The sequence below is a fragment of the Bufo gargarizans genome, chromosome 4, assembly GCF_014858855.1.
Source record: "Bufo gargarizans isolate SCDJY-AF-19 chromosome 4, ASM1485885v1, whole genome shotgun sequence".
NCBI lineage: Eukaryota > Metazoa > Chordata > Amphibia > Anura > Bufonidae > Bufo > Bufo gargarizans.
Genome location: NC_058083.1, coordinates 508,168,149 through 508,184,849, shown reverse-complemented (window position 1 = coordinate 508,184,849; position 16,701 = coordinate 508,168,149). Strand labels below are relative to the sequence as shown.

Here is a 16,701-nt window from a genome sequence, read left to right as displayed (position 1 = left end):
CGAATACTAATGAGCCACTTCCATTATGGAAGCGCTCATTAGTACTGGAGGAACGGGAAGCGGTCAAGGCTTTGTACTCACCGCTTCCTGGTCCTCGGCTGTCTGCTGTGCAGGGCTGCGCACAGTGTGAGGCGCTCTGTGACGTCACGCTGTGCGCAGCCTTCACAGCACAGCCGACAGCAGGAGGATGCAGATCGCACTGGAGGAGAGGAGCGGCGGCGTCCAGGGGCAGGAGAGGTAAGTGTTTTTATTTTATTTTATATTTATGAGGCTGATGGACACTTCTGGGGGCGGGTGAGAGGCACTGTGGGCTGATGGAGAGGCTACTGGGGGCTGCTATGAGGCTGTGGTGGAGGGCGTGATTGCATGCTAGGGTGTGGGAAGGTGGGATCCAGGGGGCCCAAGTAAATTCTTGCCCAGGGTCCAATCAATATTACAGATGGCCCCGGATAGATAGATATGAGATAGATAGTTAGATATGAAATAGATAGATAGATAGATAGATAGATAGATAGATAGATAGATAGATAGATGATATGGAATAGACAGATATAAAATAGATTGGATAGATAAATAGATAGGAGATAGATTGAAATTGCAATACCAAGAAGCAAAAGTCGTGAAATTATGGAAATCACAGGATCGCTAGACATGTTAATAATATGCAAATGATAAAAAAATGGAAGCAAAACATCTCAATTTATTCAGTATCAAGTATGAGTGCCACATGCAGAAATACACGCACTTCCACGCCTTGGAATGCTGTCAGTATGGTTATTAATGGAGGAATGTTCTCCCATGCTGAATGTACTTGGGCACGCAAATCATCAAGATCTGCTGCTGGCAGCTTCCTTTTCAATAGCCTACTAATGACGCCCCTGATGTGCTCAATGGGAGACAAGACCAGAGACTCTGCAGACCATAATTGCACATTTAGGCCATGCAGGCTGCTCCCAGTAGCACGGACAACATACGGCCTGGCTTTGTCCTGTTGAAAAACGAATTCTGGGACACTTTGGAGAATTGGCCATACCACTGGTTCCACAACCAAATTAATGTAAGACTGAGCTGTGTCTAAAATAAACACTAGAAGGGTCTGAAAACCGTACGTTACGCCCCCCCACACAATAATCCTGGGAGTAGGACCAGTGTGACGTTCCCTTGTGAAGGACTCTTCGTGGTGTTGCCCACGTAGTCTCAAGACTAATCTCCAGATATCACTATGTCCGAGAAAAAAGAAGGACTCATCTCTGAAGAGCATAGACCTCCCTTCCAGCCTCCATTGGTCTTGTGTGCACCATGATAGTCTTTGAGATCGGTGGCGTGAGGTCAATGGATCACCTGTAGCTAGACGTCTGGCTTGTACCTTAATGTTGTGCAGATGCCTTCTGATGGTTTGTGTACACAGTGTTTGCCACTCAAGGCTTGGGATGTGATGTCCAAGTTCACTTGCAGTACAGAATAGATTCTTGCTGTCATTCCATTTTGTCATTGTTCTCCCACCCAACCCAGCAACCTGGAAGGGTGCTGACATCACGGCCTAGGACGTGGTGATAAACCAAGATCTCTCAGTTCAGGGATCCTGTCCTTCTCAGTTTGGAACATCATTGAACAGGAGGCATTGCACAATCATCCCACATGACTTGAACCGATTTTTTAGGTTTCCCGTGGCTCAAAATCTTTGTTTTCAGTCAGGCTTTTATGCCCCTCCACATGCCACAGATTGGAGCTAGGCGCTTGAAAATTTTGTCATTTGCAGATCTTAGAGACACCCGCCAATTCCTCGATTTTCATAACCCCACAACTAGTCCTTTGTGGTGTTGCAATTTCAAAATTGAGGAGTATAAACAGCTGATCAGCAGTGGTGCTGGGAGTCGGACCCCCACCCACCAGATACTGATGACCTATCCTGAGGATACAGAGGCTATGTTGTTCTTATCTACATTGGAGGATCTGCTGGAGATTCTGTCATATTTGACGGGAACAATAGGGCGGCACTATTCTTCCTGTGAAAAAGGACAGACCCTTTATAAGTCAGTGGGGTTCATCAGGCGCTGTGATGGATCTGGCACAGCACTGGAGTTTCCATTTCTAAAAGAGACCACTATGCTGGTGTGGACAGAGCCTTACTTGTACTACTGCATGCTACTGTAGGCACGTTCAATGGTTGTTGGATATGAAGTCTTGTAGTCCTACCAGTGGAATACAAGCCACATACTCCGGCTGCATTTGCACTAGAGGGAACCATTGCCATGTTAAAGGAAAGCAACAGCGCTCCCTAGTGTGCACTGCAGGGGTTGCAGTCACAATTCCATTAGACCACAATTGCACTATGGGCAGAGATTTGCTAGAGATTTCTGTTGTGAGGTCCTCAGTCTCATCAAGATACATTTTGGAGAGCAATGGGCACAAAAAGTTTTCTGGTCACAAGTCGCGCTCAACTTTACTGTTGTTGACCACAGTTCCGGTCACATCTGACTGCAACTTATCGGCAACTTTTCTTTGATTTGGTTGTGTTCTCAGAGCTCTAAAATAGTCACCCGGCAGCAAGCTGCAGTTAAGATGCAGAAAGCGTGACTTTTCTGACATTTTCTGCCACGTGAAACATGTCACCTCTGCCATGTGAAACATGTCACCTCTGCCACATGTCACCTCTGCCATTTGAAACATGTCACCTCTGCCACGTGAAATATGTCGCCTCGGCCACGTGAAATATGTCGCCTCTGCCACGTGAAACATGTCGCCTCTGCCATGTGAAACATGTCGCCTCTGCCACGTGAAAGCTCTCGCCATGTAGTCCTAGCCCAGGTCAGGCAGCTCCTTTAGATTACGTTTGCGCAGTTGTAGAAGGAGATTTAAAATTTTGGCGCTATTGTTTGTTTATGCAGTTGTTGAATCCGGTTTTTCAGTCTCCCAATGATTTCCGTGGGAACTGCAACACGGAATCCACACCAAGAATGAACATACTGATTGTATATCCTGCAGCAAGAAAAAAAAATTCCCCGCATGAACAATAGCGCAGATTGAGAGCGGATTCTGGGCAGGTTTTGGTGCGGAAAACTTTTCCAAAACCCACATGGAAAGTCCGCTGTGCGAACATGGCCTACAGGTAAATCCACAAGGGCGTATGCGCTGTGGATCTGCCACCACAGAACTGCAGTATAAGGCTCCATTCACAAGTCCGCAAAATGGGTCCGCAAAAGATGCGGACAGCACACCGTGTGAATGGACCCTTATAGAGCCATTCGGTGCGTTGGGGACCGCAATTTGCACGGGAAACATCCATGCAGTTTCCACAGACAGATCCAGACCCACTCAACTTGAATAGGTCCGTAATCCGTCCGCACCGCAAAAAATTTGAACATGTTGGGGCCCCTCCGTCACAGATTCCGTCAAAAAGACCAGGCAGAAATAACTATAGAAAAGTATGCAATTTTGTGATTATCTTTTTTTTTTATAGGGAACCGGTCGTGTTGAACATAGTGTCTGAGCTGCAGGCAGCATGTCATAGAGCAGGAGGAGCTGAGCAGATTGGTGTATAGTTTTATGGGAGAAGATTCAGTAAAACTTAATTTATATTTAAATTCCTCCTCATTCTAGGTTTTGAAGTCCAGGAGGCGGTCCTATCAGTGATTGACAGCTATCTCTGTATACACAGTTATAGGCAGAAGGCTGTCAATCACTGATAGGACCGCCTCCTCATAGAGGGAAGGCTGTCAGTCACTGATGGGACCGCCTCCTCATAGAGGGAAGGCTGTCAGTCACTGATAGGACCGCCTCCTCATAGAGGGAAGGCTGTCAGTCACTGATAGGACCGCCTCCTCATAGAGGGAAGGCTGTCAGTCACTGATAGGACCGCCTCCTCATAGAGGGAAGGCTGTCAGTCACTGATGGGACCGCCTCCTCATAGAGGGAAGGCTGCCAGTCACTGATGGGACCGCCTCCTCATAGAGGGAAGGCTGCCAGTCACTGATGGGACCGCCTCCTCATAGAGGGAAGGCTGCCAGTCACTGATGGGACCGCCTCCTCATAGAGGGAAGGCTGTCAGTCACTGATGGGACCGCCTCCTCATAGAGGGAAGGCTGTCAGTCACTGATGGGACCGCCTCCTCATAGAGGGAAGGCTGTCAGTCACTGATAGGACCGCCTCCTCATAGAGGGAAGGCTGTCAGTCACTGATAGGACCGCCTCCTCATAGAGGGAAGGCTGTCAATCAGTGATAGGACCGCCTCCTCATAGAGGGAAGGCTGTTAGTCACTGATGGGACCGCCTCCTCATAGAGGGAAGGCTGTCAGTCACTAATAGGACCGCCTCCTCATAGAGGGAAGGCTGTCAGTCACTGATGGGACCGCCTCCTCATAGAGGGAAGGCTGTCAATCACTGATAGGACCGCCTCCTCATAGAGGGAAGGCTGTCAATCACTGATAGGACCGCCTCCTCATAGAGGGAAGGCTGTCAGTCACTGATGGGACCGCCTCCTGGACTTCAAAGCCCAGAATGAGCAGGAATATAAATATATTAATGACAAGTTTTGCAGAATTTTCTCCCATAAAACTATACATAGAAACATAGAAACATAGAATGTGTCGGCAGATAAGAACCATTTGGCCCATCTAGTCTGCCCAATATACTGAATACTATGGATAGCCCCTGGCCCTATCTTATATGAAGGATGGCCTTATGCCTATCCCATGCATGCTTAAACTCCTTCACTGTATTTACATCAATCTGCTCAGCTCCTCCTGCTCTATAAAATGCTGCCTGCAGCTCAGACACTATGTTCAATGTAACAGGTTCCCTTTAACATATACATTTGATGGATGCGCATATGGTTCAATATGTTTGTGCCGTTTGTTAGTTTTTTTTAATACATGCATTTTTAGTGAATCCTTTCCTTTTTTTTAAATGAAGATTTTAAGGCATCACGTGAACACAAAACTGACGGCAATGTCAGCAAAAACATGTACGGTTCGTTATCTTTTTTATTTTTTGGCAGGACAGAGAAACGTGACCAAAAAAAAACCCTGCAGAAACGTAAACAGTGACAAAGAGTGAAAAGTGTGTACTTTGGAGCTATGTTTGCCCGGCGATAGTCTAGGCCTACATCGAGTGATACATTTCAATACGGTTTTCACTTTGTGCAACTGTATACGTTTTTGACGAACAGCATAAACGAGATGCAAACAGCCCCTTAAGCTACGGCTTCAGAATAGTCACGCAACACAAAAGGGTGGGGCTACATGGTGACATTTCATTTAAAGTATTTCAATGGCGTTGTAATGCGACATGCTGCGACTGCGACACAACAGCTGCAAAAAATCTGACTTGCATGGATTTTTTGCGACTGTCGCGTCGCAGCATGTTGTATTGCGACATCATTAAAATACTTTACATGAAATGTGGAGCGACTTACACATTGCCGTATAGCTCAACATGCACAAGACTGTATGTATTTTGCGGTCCGCAAAATGCAGATCCGCAAAAAATGCGGATGACGTTTGTGTGACATCTGTGTTTTTTTTGCGGATGAATTGTAACAATGCCTATATAGCGCATGCTGTATATTTTTTGTGGGGCTACGGAACGGACATACAGATGTGGACAGCACACGGTGCGCTGTCCGCTTTTTTGCTGACCCATTGAAATGAATGGGTCCAAATCCTATCTGCAAAAAAAACGGAATGGACACGGAAACAAAATACGTTTGTGTGCATGAGGCCTTAGGCCTCTGTATTTATTTTGCGGTCCTCAAAAAACACGGATGAAGTCCGCGTGCATTCCGTATTTTGGAGAACGGAACAGCTATCCTTGTCCATAATGCGGACAATAATAGGACATGTTTTTTTGTGGGACGGAAATACAGACATACGGAAACGGAATGCACACGGAGTAACTTCCTTTTTTTTTGCGGACCCATTGAAATCAATGGTTCCAAATTCTACCTGCAAGAAAAAAACTGAACGGACACGGAAACAAAATCCGTCCGTGTGCATGAGGCCTTAACCTGCACTTTGCGGCTCCTCATTACCCTTTTTTTTTTGGTGACCGAGTCTTAAAACAAGAATTCCAATTTATTTTTTATTTTTTGTATTTTCAGATTAGACGCCATAAATGTTTATTAAAAGAATCTATAATGAAATCAGTTGTGTTGTGTTTTAATAGCCGCCTTGAGTGTGTTAGATAAGTGGGCGAGAGTTGTTAATCATTAAGTACTCGGGTTGCAAAAAGTATTTGATAGTATTGCCACCTAGGGGCCGAAAGCAACTCTCCACCCTGGAATAAAACCTAATTGAACAGGTGCTGCTATTGACAATATGCATATGTTTTTGCTTTATGGCCCACATGCTAACCATGTTTCTTCCGCTAAAAGATACTTCTACCATATCCCCAGGCAACTGGCGGCTTTCTATAATCTGTTAGAGGTGATTACTATTTGCATTGCAGAAGAGGCCTCCCGGTTGCTGCCTCGGTTCCTCTACAGACCCGGATAGACCCCCTTCTATATGTTTTGTACATTATTCATCTTCCATGTGTTTGTCCAGTTTGCACTGTAAACAAACCATCCATCATACGGAGTTATTCCCTTCAATGTGTACGGTATACACTTTACATTTTTCATGAGGCTACTAATCATATTACCAGAAAGATTAAGATGTCTGCAAAAAAAAAAAAAAAGAAAAAAAAGTGGAGTGTCTCCTAAGCGAGACGCTGTAGGAGAGGCCAGATTTCAATTTCTTCCTATTTGTAGAACCGTGATTGTTTCTATTGTCCCTTACGGCGACCTTGGCGCGCAATTATTGCTTTGTACGGGTGTACGGGCAGAGTTATTCAGGCCGACTATTAGAGAGAGGCCAGTAATCGATGGCCTTGCCTTATATTGTTGATAATGGTATATATATACCAGTTCGGAATACTGGACATACCTTAAAGGGGTTGTCCCACCTTTAGATATTGCATTCATTGAATAGGTTGTAAACAGATGAAGCATGTTTACCATATACATGCTGTTAGAAAGTGATAGAGTGATGACATTTCCGTACATAGTATGGCGCCACCTGGTGGTCAGATGTATAGCAGCATACAGGTCCGACTACTGGATTGAGTGCTAGTGGACACACATGCTCAATCACTCTTATCTAGGTATCAGCATAGCAATCTTCTGTTCAGTGCAGGGCAGCCAATAGAATTAGCTTTCTGCCCTGTTGTCAGGAAAGAGGAAGAGCATCTGCAGTAGCATGGTAGTATAGCTGAGCAGATGTCCTTTACAGAAGCAGTAGGAAGAGACAATACTGTTGACTGCCAGAGGACGAAGTAGACTGATTCTATTTAGAGCCTGTGCCCAGAAGCAAAGATGAGTAGCAAAGGGGCTGTAAGAAGAGACAATACTGTCAGCTGCTACAGGGCGGAGGAGACTGGTTCTATTTAGAGTCTGCACTCAGAATCAAAGATGAGTAGCAAAGGAGCAGTAAGAAGAGACAATACTGTCAACTGCCAGAGGGGGAAGGAGACTGGTTTTATTCACAACCTGCACCCAGAAGCAAAGATTAGTAGCAAACATAGAAGCAAAAATGAAGAAAAGGTATTTTTTGTGCTAGAAACAGTGCAAACTATAGGTATTAACAGCTTTCAGGACTTCGCTGTGAAAATGATTCATGAGAAAACCCATTTAGGCTTATGTCACCCCAGAATTTAATTTCACATTGCAAGTTAATATCTATAGAGGACAGCTATTGGTGGGGAAACTGCAGGATGAAGCATGAAAATTAAATCCCTGATATGTACAATATATATACCATCATCCAGACAAATAGTTTATGGTAGCCCAGCAAACTTGATGAGGTCAGATGAAAGAAACATTAAGACCTGCATAAAAGGGTCTTCCCAACACTGACATTTATGGCATAGCCATCTCTAGGACCTATAATCATCTCCAGAACAGAGGTCCCTGTGAGGCAGCCTCTAGCTTCCACATCCAGGCCGTGCATCTGCACAACTCTCTCCGTTCACTACTTTTGGAGTTACGGAAACAGCTGAACATGCTAACTCTCATAGAAAATAAATGGGCTGCCTCTCCATTCATTCTCTTCCTGAATGCAACAGCTTGAGGCCACCTCACCTGGCAAGTAGGGGGCAGTGGACCATGTTTTCTGGAGCTTGGTGCAGTTCCCAGAGGTGTGACCTGCATCTATTAAACATTTTTTAGATAGTTTTTGGATATGCTTCAAATGTCTTTAAGATGAGAATTCCCCATTACGACTGCAGTCAGGTAGGATTTGGTGACATCAGTCATAACCATCATCATAATAAAAAAAAAACATTTTTGAAGGGCAATCCATGACAACTCATGGTAGACATCCCAGCCTTCTGCTGATCTAATTTATGGTTTCTTTTGACTATTTACTATGATCTACATTTTGGTTTAAGTGCAACCTTCTACTGTGACCAACAGAGCCCCTGCCTCTTTCTTCTGCATTTTGCAGAAAGCTTCATTTTTGTAATGTCATTGAGAAATCACACTTTCCCTTTTTTTGTAAATAACCTACAGATCACTACTTTGAGTTATCTGTCGTGTTTGTCTTTGTTTTAGGGAACGATATACCAGGCAAAGGTCTTTGGGCTACATCCATTTTCAATGTATCACATCTGTATCAAGGCCTCCAATAGTGCTGGGACCGTGTCCAGTGGATGGATTTCCATAAAGACGTTGGAGGCTGCACCAAGCACCCTTAACGTCACAGTGGAGAAGACAGAAAATGGCAGAGCGTTACTCCTCAGATGGTCTCAACCGACTAGAACTAATGGAGTACTGATGGTAAAATATTACTGGTGGTAAAATATTACTTATGTAAGGTCAAGATTGTTCCCCTTACTGTAGACACAAAAGTTGAAACTTATCACGGAGTATTACCGCCATTTTCTTCCACTTGGGTTGCCTTCACACGTGGCAGATATTGTTGCAGAACATTTCTGCTAGTGAAAATCCATTCCTGATTGAGGCCTTCAGAAATCCAAGTGCTTGCAACCAAAACAACCCCATTCAGATGAATAGAGCTGATATTCAGTAGCAAAAAAAATCTACCGCAAGTGAAGGTACCCTTATGGGAAAACATTGGACTCTCTCATCTGACCCTCAGTAATCTTTTGTAACCTCCTTGCTTTCCCACATTTGTCAATCCCTAGTCGCTCCCTTGCTACTTATTAAGCAGAGAATACATGTCCAAGTACTAAGCTTCTAAGCTATGTCCAACCAGTTACTGCCTATATCCCTTGGATAACCTCCAGATCTTATACATAATCTTCACTCTGCCAGTGACCTTGTCTCTACCAATCTATACTCCTATTCACACATCCCCGATTACAGTCTAGTCCAGAATTACAATTATCTGACTGGTGATTATATGTGCTGGTGATTAGATAAGGTGCCCCATTACATTATATCTTACCAATCTTGCTTTTGGTGAGATCAACCAGTAATGTATTTATGGGAAATGCCAGAAATCCTTGGCCATTCTCTTTCCTGTGAAGGGGAGATTCAGCCAAAGAGAGAAATGCATTTTTGGTCAGGCTCCTCTTACACCCTATATTATTATGCATGTTATCCAGAAGTTATAAAAGATTTCCACTGCCATAGACAAAACTTTTTTTTTTTTGTATTCTCCCAATAAATCTAAAATAACTAATGAAGCAACTTTGCAATAAGTCCTAATTAGAAATGTACTACCATTTGCTTTATACAGATCTTATGCAGACTATATGTTTTATGTTGGCAGTTCGTGCCCGCCACTACCCTTCTATTTTAGTCGGACATGGGCACTGTTCCACTCACCCTGGGTTTCTTCATTGAACCTTACCTCCTTCTCCAGTAGAGCGAGGGTTAATACCTTCCTTGCCTCTGTATGCTTCTGCTGTGTACTTCTGTTTTCTATTTGTTAATTAGTTTCTGCTATATATACTGTGCCGTTTCACTCATTCTCTGCCTGAGTAATAGATTAAGTAGATTGCTAGTTCCTGCTAAGGTGTGCTGCTTCTGATTGTCTGACCGTGCACCAACTTCTGCCTGATTCCTGGATTCTGACCTTCTGCTGCCTGACCTGATCTGTGCCTGTTTACCTACTGATCCTGTGCTGCCTGCTCTGACTCTTGGACTGTTTTATGGATTCACACATACCCTGCCTGTCCTGCCCTTGGTCTGTTTCTGACGTATGCTTTTGCCTGATCCCTCAGTGATTCCCACGGGTGTCTTTGACCACTGTGGGCAATTCGAAAAGGTTGTGGTCTGGTGGCTCCCTTGCATCCATTGTCCAGATCCCTGTATAGGGGTTAAAGGGTGAAAACCAGGGGACTGCCAAGATAATGACCTTTAGGTCTAGCCTAAAGTCAAACTGGTTGCTTGACACAGTGGTTCCACACCCACTGCCCCTGACAGTGTGTATCCATGGTAACAGACAACAAACTCTGTGTAGTCTAATCTTCCTGTCATATTCCCTTTTTATCTGTCCTTCTAACCTACAAAATGTATGTTGGGACATAGAAGGAGACAAATGGAAGAAAGTATATAACTGCAAGACGGCAGGGTTACAAACAGAAATAAATATTTACCTGTTTTTACTATGGATAGGCAGTTGTAGAAACAAAACATTTTTTTATTTAGGATTTATTGCAAAGTTCATTCATTTTTCATTTTGGATTTATTGGGACAATAATAAGAAATGTACATAGCCTTTACGTCTTCAAATGTAAGGTTCGTCTGGAGTACTTGGCGGCTATTGCCTTTGGTCACATTGCTTGGCAGCTGTAATCTCTTCATAACACAAGTTGAGTTGCTTAGGGAAGGTTCACACCTCCGTTTAACTGATCTGAAAGGCTGTTCCGGCAATGAACAGCTTTCCAGAATTCACCGAATCCGGCCTAGCTGGATACTGCTATTCACAGCAATACCCTACTGACTCCCTGGGCATCTGGTGGGGATCTGGCTGCCTTCTGGTGAAATGCTGGATTCCCACCAGACAAAAACACTTTCTAGCATAAGTGTCGGTGTTCGGTCGGACAAACAACGGCACTAATGCCGGAAAGTGGCCGGATCCCATTATGGTCAATAGGGGCCCAAGGTAAATGGCAGTATCCAGCTAGGCTAGATCCTGTGAACTCTGGAAAGCTGTTCTCTGCTGGGACAGCCTTTCAGATCAGCTAAACAGGGGTGTGAAACTACCCTTAATGTCTTGCTATTGTTTAGACGGGCAAAGATAGGAAAGGCACATGTTGCCCAAGCCCAATAATTTTGGTAGGACCAGCCAACGATTTAATATGTGGGGGGCCTCTAAACTCTCTCCAGATGGCAGATGTTGGGGGAGAGATGGATCATGAAGTTGGGTTTAAACATAATCAATCCTTTTGAGCTCGAAGATATAACCCATCGTCAGAAGTTTCAGGAGGCAGCTTAATGCTTTCTCCTGATTCAGAACACATGCATTTTAGGCTGAGCCCAGCATGCAGGTATACAGGTAGATAGAGATAGCTGTATGGCCAACTTTAGTAATGGATTCCTATGTGATGGTATCTATAGATGAAGTAACAATGACCAGTTGAACTGTGAACAGAAGCTAGTTTTATCTATACATGTTTTTGTTTTCCAGATGTATAACGTATATAGTGATGGCAGTCTTGAATACAGCGGTCTATCCCAACAATTTTTTCTCCGTCGCCTTGAACCCTTCACAGTTTATACTTTGGTACTTGAAGCTTGTACTGCAGCCGGCTGTACCCAGACTTTCCCACATCGTGTCCAGACAGATGAAGCTTCTCCTGTATCTCAGCTCCCACCTCAAATCAAACCACTCAATGCTACTCATATTCAACTAACCTGGTCACCTCCGATCCATTCAAATGGAAAAATTATACAATATGAGATCATTAAAAGGTCCACACAGGAAAATTCTTTGGGGAACCGGAAGACCATTGCTGAAAGTGTTGTGTTTAGACAACTGAACACGGAGCCTATGAGATTTATCTATACAGATGGAGGACTGAAACCTTGGACGGATTATGAGTATAAGGTTCGGGTGTGGAACTCGGTTGGGTACACAGATAGTATATGGACAGTTGGTCAAACCAGTCAAGCAGCACCCACTTTTATTCCTCCACCTAAGTTATCCTATGACTCTCAAAATCCCAACCATATTGTCATCCAATGGACCAAGCCAGAAGAAGACAATGGGAAAATATTGTATTACATGCTTAAGAAAAATAATTTAACGTTACCCTTTAATTTTGACTATGCAACATTAAATTATACAGATGAAGATTTGCTTCCTTATTCCGAGTACACTTACTCCATAGTAGCCTGCACATTAGGAGGTTGTACCATTAGTGATGCTACACACATAAGAACGTTAGAAGGTCCACCTAGTGCACTAAACCCACCCACTGCTGAAGCCCTTAGTGCAACAGAAGTCAACGTGTCTTGGTCTCCACCATCAATGCAGAATGGGGAAATCACTAAATATATTGTAAAGTTTGATAATGAGACATACTTTGTTGGAACCAGATTATCAATAGTTGTATCCAACCTTCAACCCTTCACCATCTATAATATAAGCCTGGTTGCTTGCACCAATGGCGGTTGTACGAGTAGCTCGAATACATTGGTCAGAACAAAGGAAGCTCGTCCATTTCACATGAAAGAACCAAGTTTTGTAGTGACAAGTGCACAGTCCATTAAAATCTCATGGCAAAGTCCCGAAAAACCTAATGGAGAGATTGCAAACTATGAGCTACGTAGAGATGGTCTACTGATTTACACGGGTTTGGATATTCACTATCATGACTTTGGGTTGGAACCGGGAACAGAATATACTTACACTGTACAAGCCAGCAATAGCCAGGGGAGTTGTACAAGCTCACCTGCAAGTATAAAGACCCAACCATCCTTGCCTTCTGGTATGGAACCACCAAGACTTCATGCAAAAAGTGCCAATAAGATATTGATTACTTGGAGAGATCCTCTGAAGGCTAATGGGCCTATACACAATTATACTCTTTATATTTATCACCCATCTGAAATGAAGGACAAACAGTATACCTTTAACAGCTCTTTTCTTTCTCCAAATGACCACTCTTATGTAATAAAGGACCTGAAGCCATATACACAGTAAGTCCAAAAATGTAAATGATGGCTGTAGACCGAACACATGCATAAATGGCCAGAATGATCATCGTTCTATAGTTTACAGTGGAAGGCTGGATAGTGTGGGTAAATGTCTTCAAAAACATGGTAAAAATTATAGGATATTTTTTGCCAAGTAGGGGTGTGGGAATGCTATATATAAGGGGCAACGGTCCCATGTGGCCCAGGTACCTGAGGAAGCCAAACACACCTCTGCCACCTAAGAGGACACCATTATTATGAATGGCACATGGTAGATATGGGCCATGTCACATGTTTTGCATTGGGTCCCAGGAGATTAAAATCATGTTCTGTCTCCACCTAAGGTCATCCCGAAATGCATAACATTTTCAATCATGTTCACAAGAACATCCATGGAAGATAAACCACCAATTTTTCTTGTTTTTCAGGTATGAAGCAAGAGTTGAAGCCTGCACTCTACTCGGATGTGTTGTAAGTGAGTGGATGACTGGTCATACCATGGAGGCTCCCCCAGAATCACAACCTGCTCCACTCATTGATGTCCAGAAAAACACTCAAGCTCCATTACTGGCTTGGAACAGTCCACAACAACCAAACGGGAAAATCATAAGATATGATGTTTATCGAAGGAGGAAAAATGACCCCAAAGAAATTATGTCCACAGAGTTGGTCTTCAATGGGTCCTCACTGTCATTTCAGGATGTGGCTTTGCTGCCATATACAGAGTATGAGTATCAGGTATGATGTCCACTGTGAGAGTTGGTGGAAGAAGCTTTAGCTAATATAGTGGAATATTGGAATGATACCCCATCTGTTAAAAACATGCTTTACTAGGGGGAAGAAGAAACCTTTAAATATGGAATATATACAGAGGTACTCAAGTGTTTCTGGACCACATTCAAAAAACATTCACCACTTTACACACAATAAAGACCTTTTTTATCATTTCACATATGCTGTCCACATCATTAAAGGTGATAGAGATGTGGATATCATTCTTGATTAAGTAAGATGGCCCCTAAATCCTCCAGCTCTCGGCTAATGCCTTATTCACTCAAGTTCCAAGAGGACCCTCCTCCCTGATGTGTCATACATGACATATGCTGTACTAATGTTAATGTGAAGCCATTACAATATGGCGCTTGCACTTAGATAATTTGGAGCAGTAGAGCAAACTTATTTGGCCCTGATTGAGGGCATCTTTAACAAAGGTCAGTGACCGCCCCATCAGGCAGGATAGGGATTGGGGGATCCATGCTCTTGACATAGGTGTGCGTCCCAGAATGGGAAGCCTGCTCCTATCATATTTTTATGGCATGTCCTGTGAATGGTTAATAATTTCCTGTGACGTGGATAGCAATTTAAGCTTCAGACAGGTTTGCCCAACGCCGGACCTCATGGCCTGTGGTTTGGATTGGCCCACGAAATAATACTGTGTCTTCTGGTAGGCTATTCCAACCCAGCTATCTCTCCATTCACTCACAACCTGGATATAGCTTTAAGCGACTGCCTCACCAGGTGTCAAGGGAGTAAGGGACCTCGGTTGTTAACATAAGTGAAGACCCCAGAGGTGCGACTCAGACCTATTATAAATTAATTATGGAAGTAAGCTTATGAGCTTCAGAATAGCTTGCCCAATGGATCTTCTAGTGGGCCAGTCCAACCTGGCTACCTCTCCATTCATTTCCCACATGGATGTGGTAGCCATCAGCTGCCTCACTAGGTGGGACAGAGGTCGGTGGGACCGCTGTACTCAAGATAAGTGTGGGCCTCAGAAGTAGAACCTGCATCTATGAAGGTAATAACCCTTTAAAGGGCATCTGTCAGCAGATTTGTACCTATGACACTGGCTGACCTGTTGCATGTGCTCTTGGCTGCTGAAGGCATCTGTGTTGGTCCCATGTTCATATGCAAATGAGCCTCTAGGAGAAACGGGGGTGTTGCCGTTACACCCAGAGACCCTGCTCTCTCTGCAGCTGCCGCGCACTCTGCACTTTGATTGATAGTGCCAGACACTGTAATCTTGATCACGCCTGGCCTGTCAATCAAAGTGGAGAGGGCGCGGTAGTTGCACAAAGAGCAGAGCCTCTGGCTGTAACGGCAAAACCCCTATTGCTCCTAGAAGCTCATTTGCATATATTAAAACATCATTTTTCTCAGCAATGCTGGCACATATGAACATGGGACCAACACAGATGTCTTCAGCTGCAAAGCGCACATGTAACAGGTCAGCCAGTGTCATAGGTACAAATCTGCTGACAGATGCCCTTTAAGCTTCAGAGGTTTGGCCATGGCTTGACCTCATGGACTGGATGTTTTGGATGGACTCAACGTAGGATCTACTCATCTAATGTTGAGCCATTCCGACCCTTAACATTCACCCGAAATCTAACTAATGGGGTAGATCTTGGCCCCCATGCTGTGCCTCAAATTAAACATTTTGCCAATTTCCATCTATAATTCTGGTTATTTCTCCATCCTTTTAACAAATCTGTAACGTTGTTCCACTTACCCACAAAGTGAAATATTTTGTCCGTGCAGACAGACGTGGGCGAAGCGGCCTATTAGAAACCGCTAGCATGAAATATAAAACAGGTCTGTTGAGTAGACAGCGGGAGAGTGCTATGGGGCAGCTATTTATTCACTGTGGATGAATTGATATGATTTTCTTGATTGTGTATTTTTATTTATGAGGCATAATTTATGAGCGGTGAAAAGCAAACTAAGATGAGTGATGACTGGAAGGAGCAGGGGCGATAAATCACCGGCAGCTGAGGAACTGGTGATTTTGATCGAATCTATTGAATCAGCTGTTGCCCTTAGCTATTAAAGATATTGGAAAGACCTTTTAATATCTCTTTATCGCTCTCATGGGAAAACCATAACTATTTCATTACACACCCATAGGAAACTGATTATTAAATGACTTGCCTTAAGTGTTTTGTTTCCACCTATTTATAATGGCTTTATAGGGTTTTTCGTCCTGTTTGCATGTTGTACAATGACGGGAATGTATTCTGATTGGTGAAATGCTTTATTTTCTAGAAATTGGTATCATTTCTATAATTTTATTACATGTAGTTCCACCTTAGATTGTCATTGGCTAAACTGTATAGTCAGAGCTGGTATCTTTGTAATATAACTTTATGATCTTTTTTGGAATTTTTCATTTTTAACATAACAAAAACAAAGACAGGTGCACTCTGCGGTCTTACTAACCCTCATTCTGGTGTAAAATTGAGAATTAGCCAACATATCCTGCTCGGAGGACATGTCTGAGCCCGAGCACAGCGCCAAGGTTTCTCAAGTAGCTCGGGAACCTAACGCTAAACCTACCTGGGCCGTATGGGCAATACCAGGAGCCAGTGGGCGAATTACAGGAGCGCAAGGTCCGACTCAAAGCAATCTCCCAGTAACCTCCAGCATGTGACCATGCACACAATGGGAGGAGGCAGAGAGCTCTGAGCCCCACCCAAGACTGGCTGATATAGCCCAGGCCTCACATGTGCACCAGAATGCTGCCTGTAGATGGAAATAAAGGCACATTCAGACTAGGCG

The 16,701-nt window shown here is 43.8% G+C and overlaps 1 protein-coding gene across 1 annotated transcript in view; it reads left to right on the top strand.

Annotated features, from left to right (window-relative positions):
• Positions 1–16,701, top strand: part of USH2A (usherin) — a 426,892-nt gene that overhangs the window by 355,287 nt on the left and 54,904 nt on the right. Inside the window, exons 29-32 of the mRNA XM_044291289.1 lie at positions 8,203–8,265; positions 8,587–8,811; positions 11,633–13,146; positions 13,572–13,881. Coding sequence (XP_044147224.1) covers positions 8,203–8,265; positions 8,587–8,811; positions 11,633–13,146; positions 13,572–13,881 — 2,112 coding nt within the window. The remainder of the gene's footprint in view (positions 1–8,202; positions 8,266–8,586; positions 8,812–11,632; positions 13,147–13,571; positions 13,882–16,701) is intronic.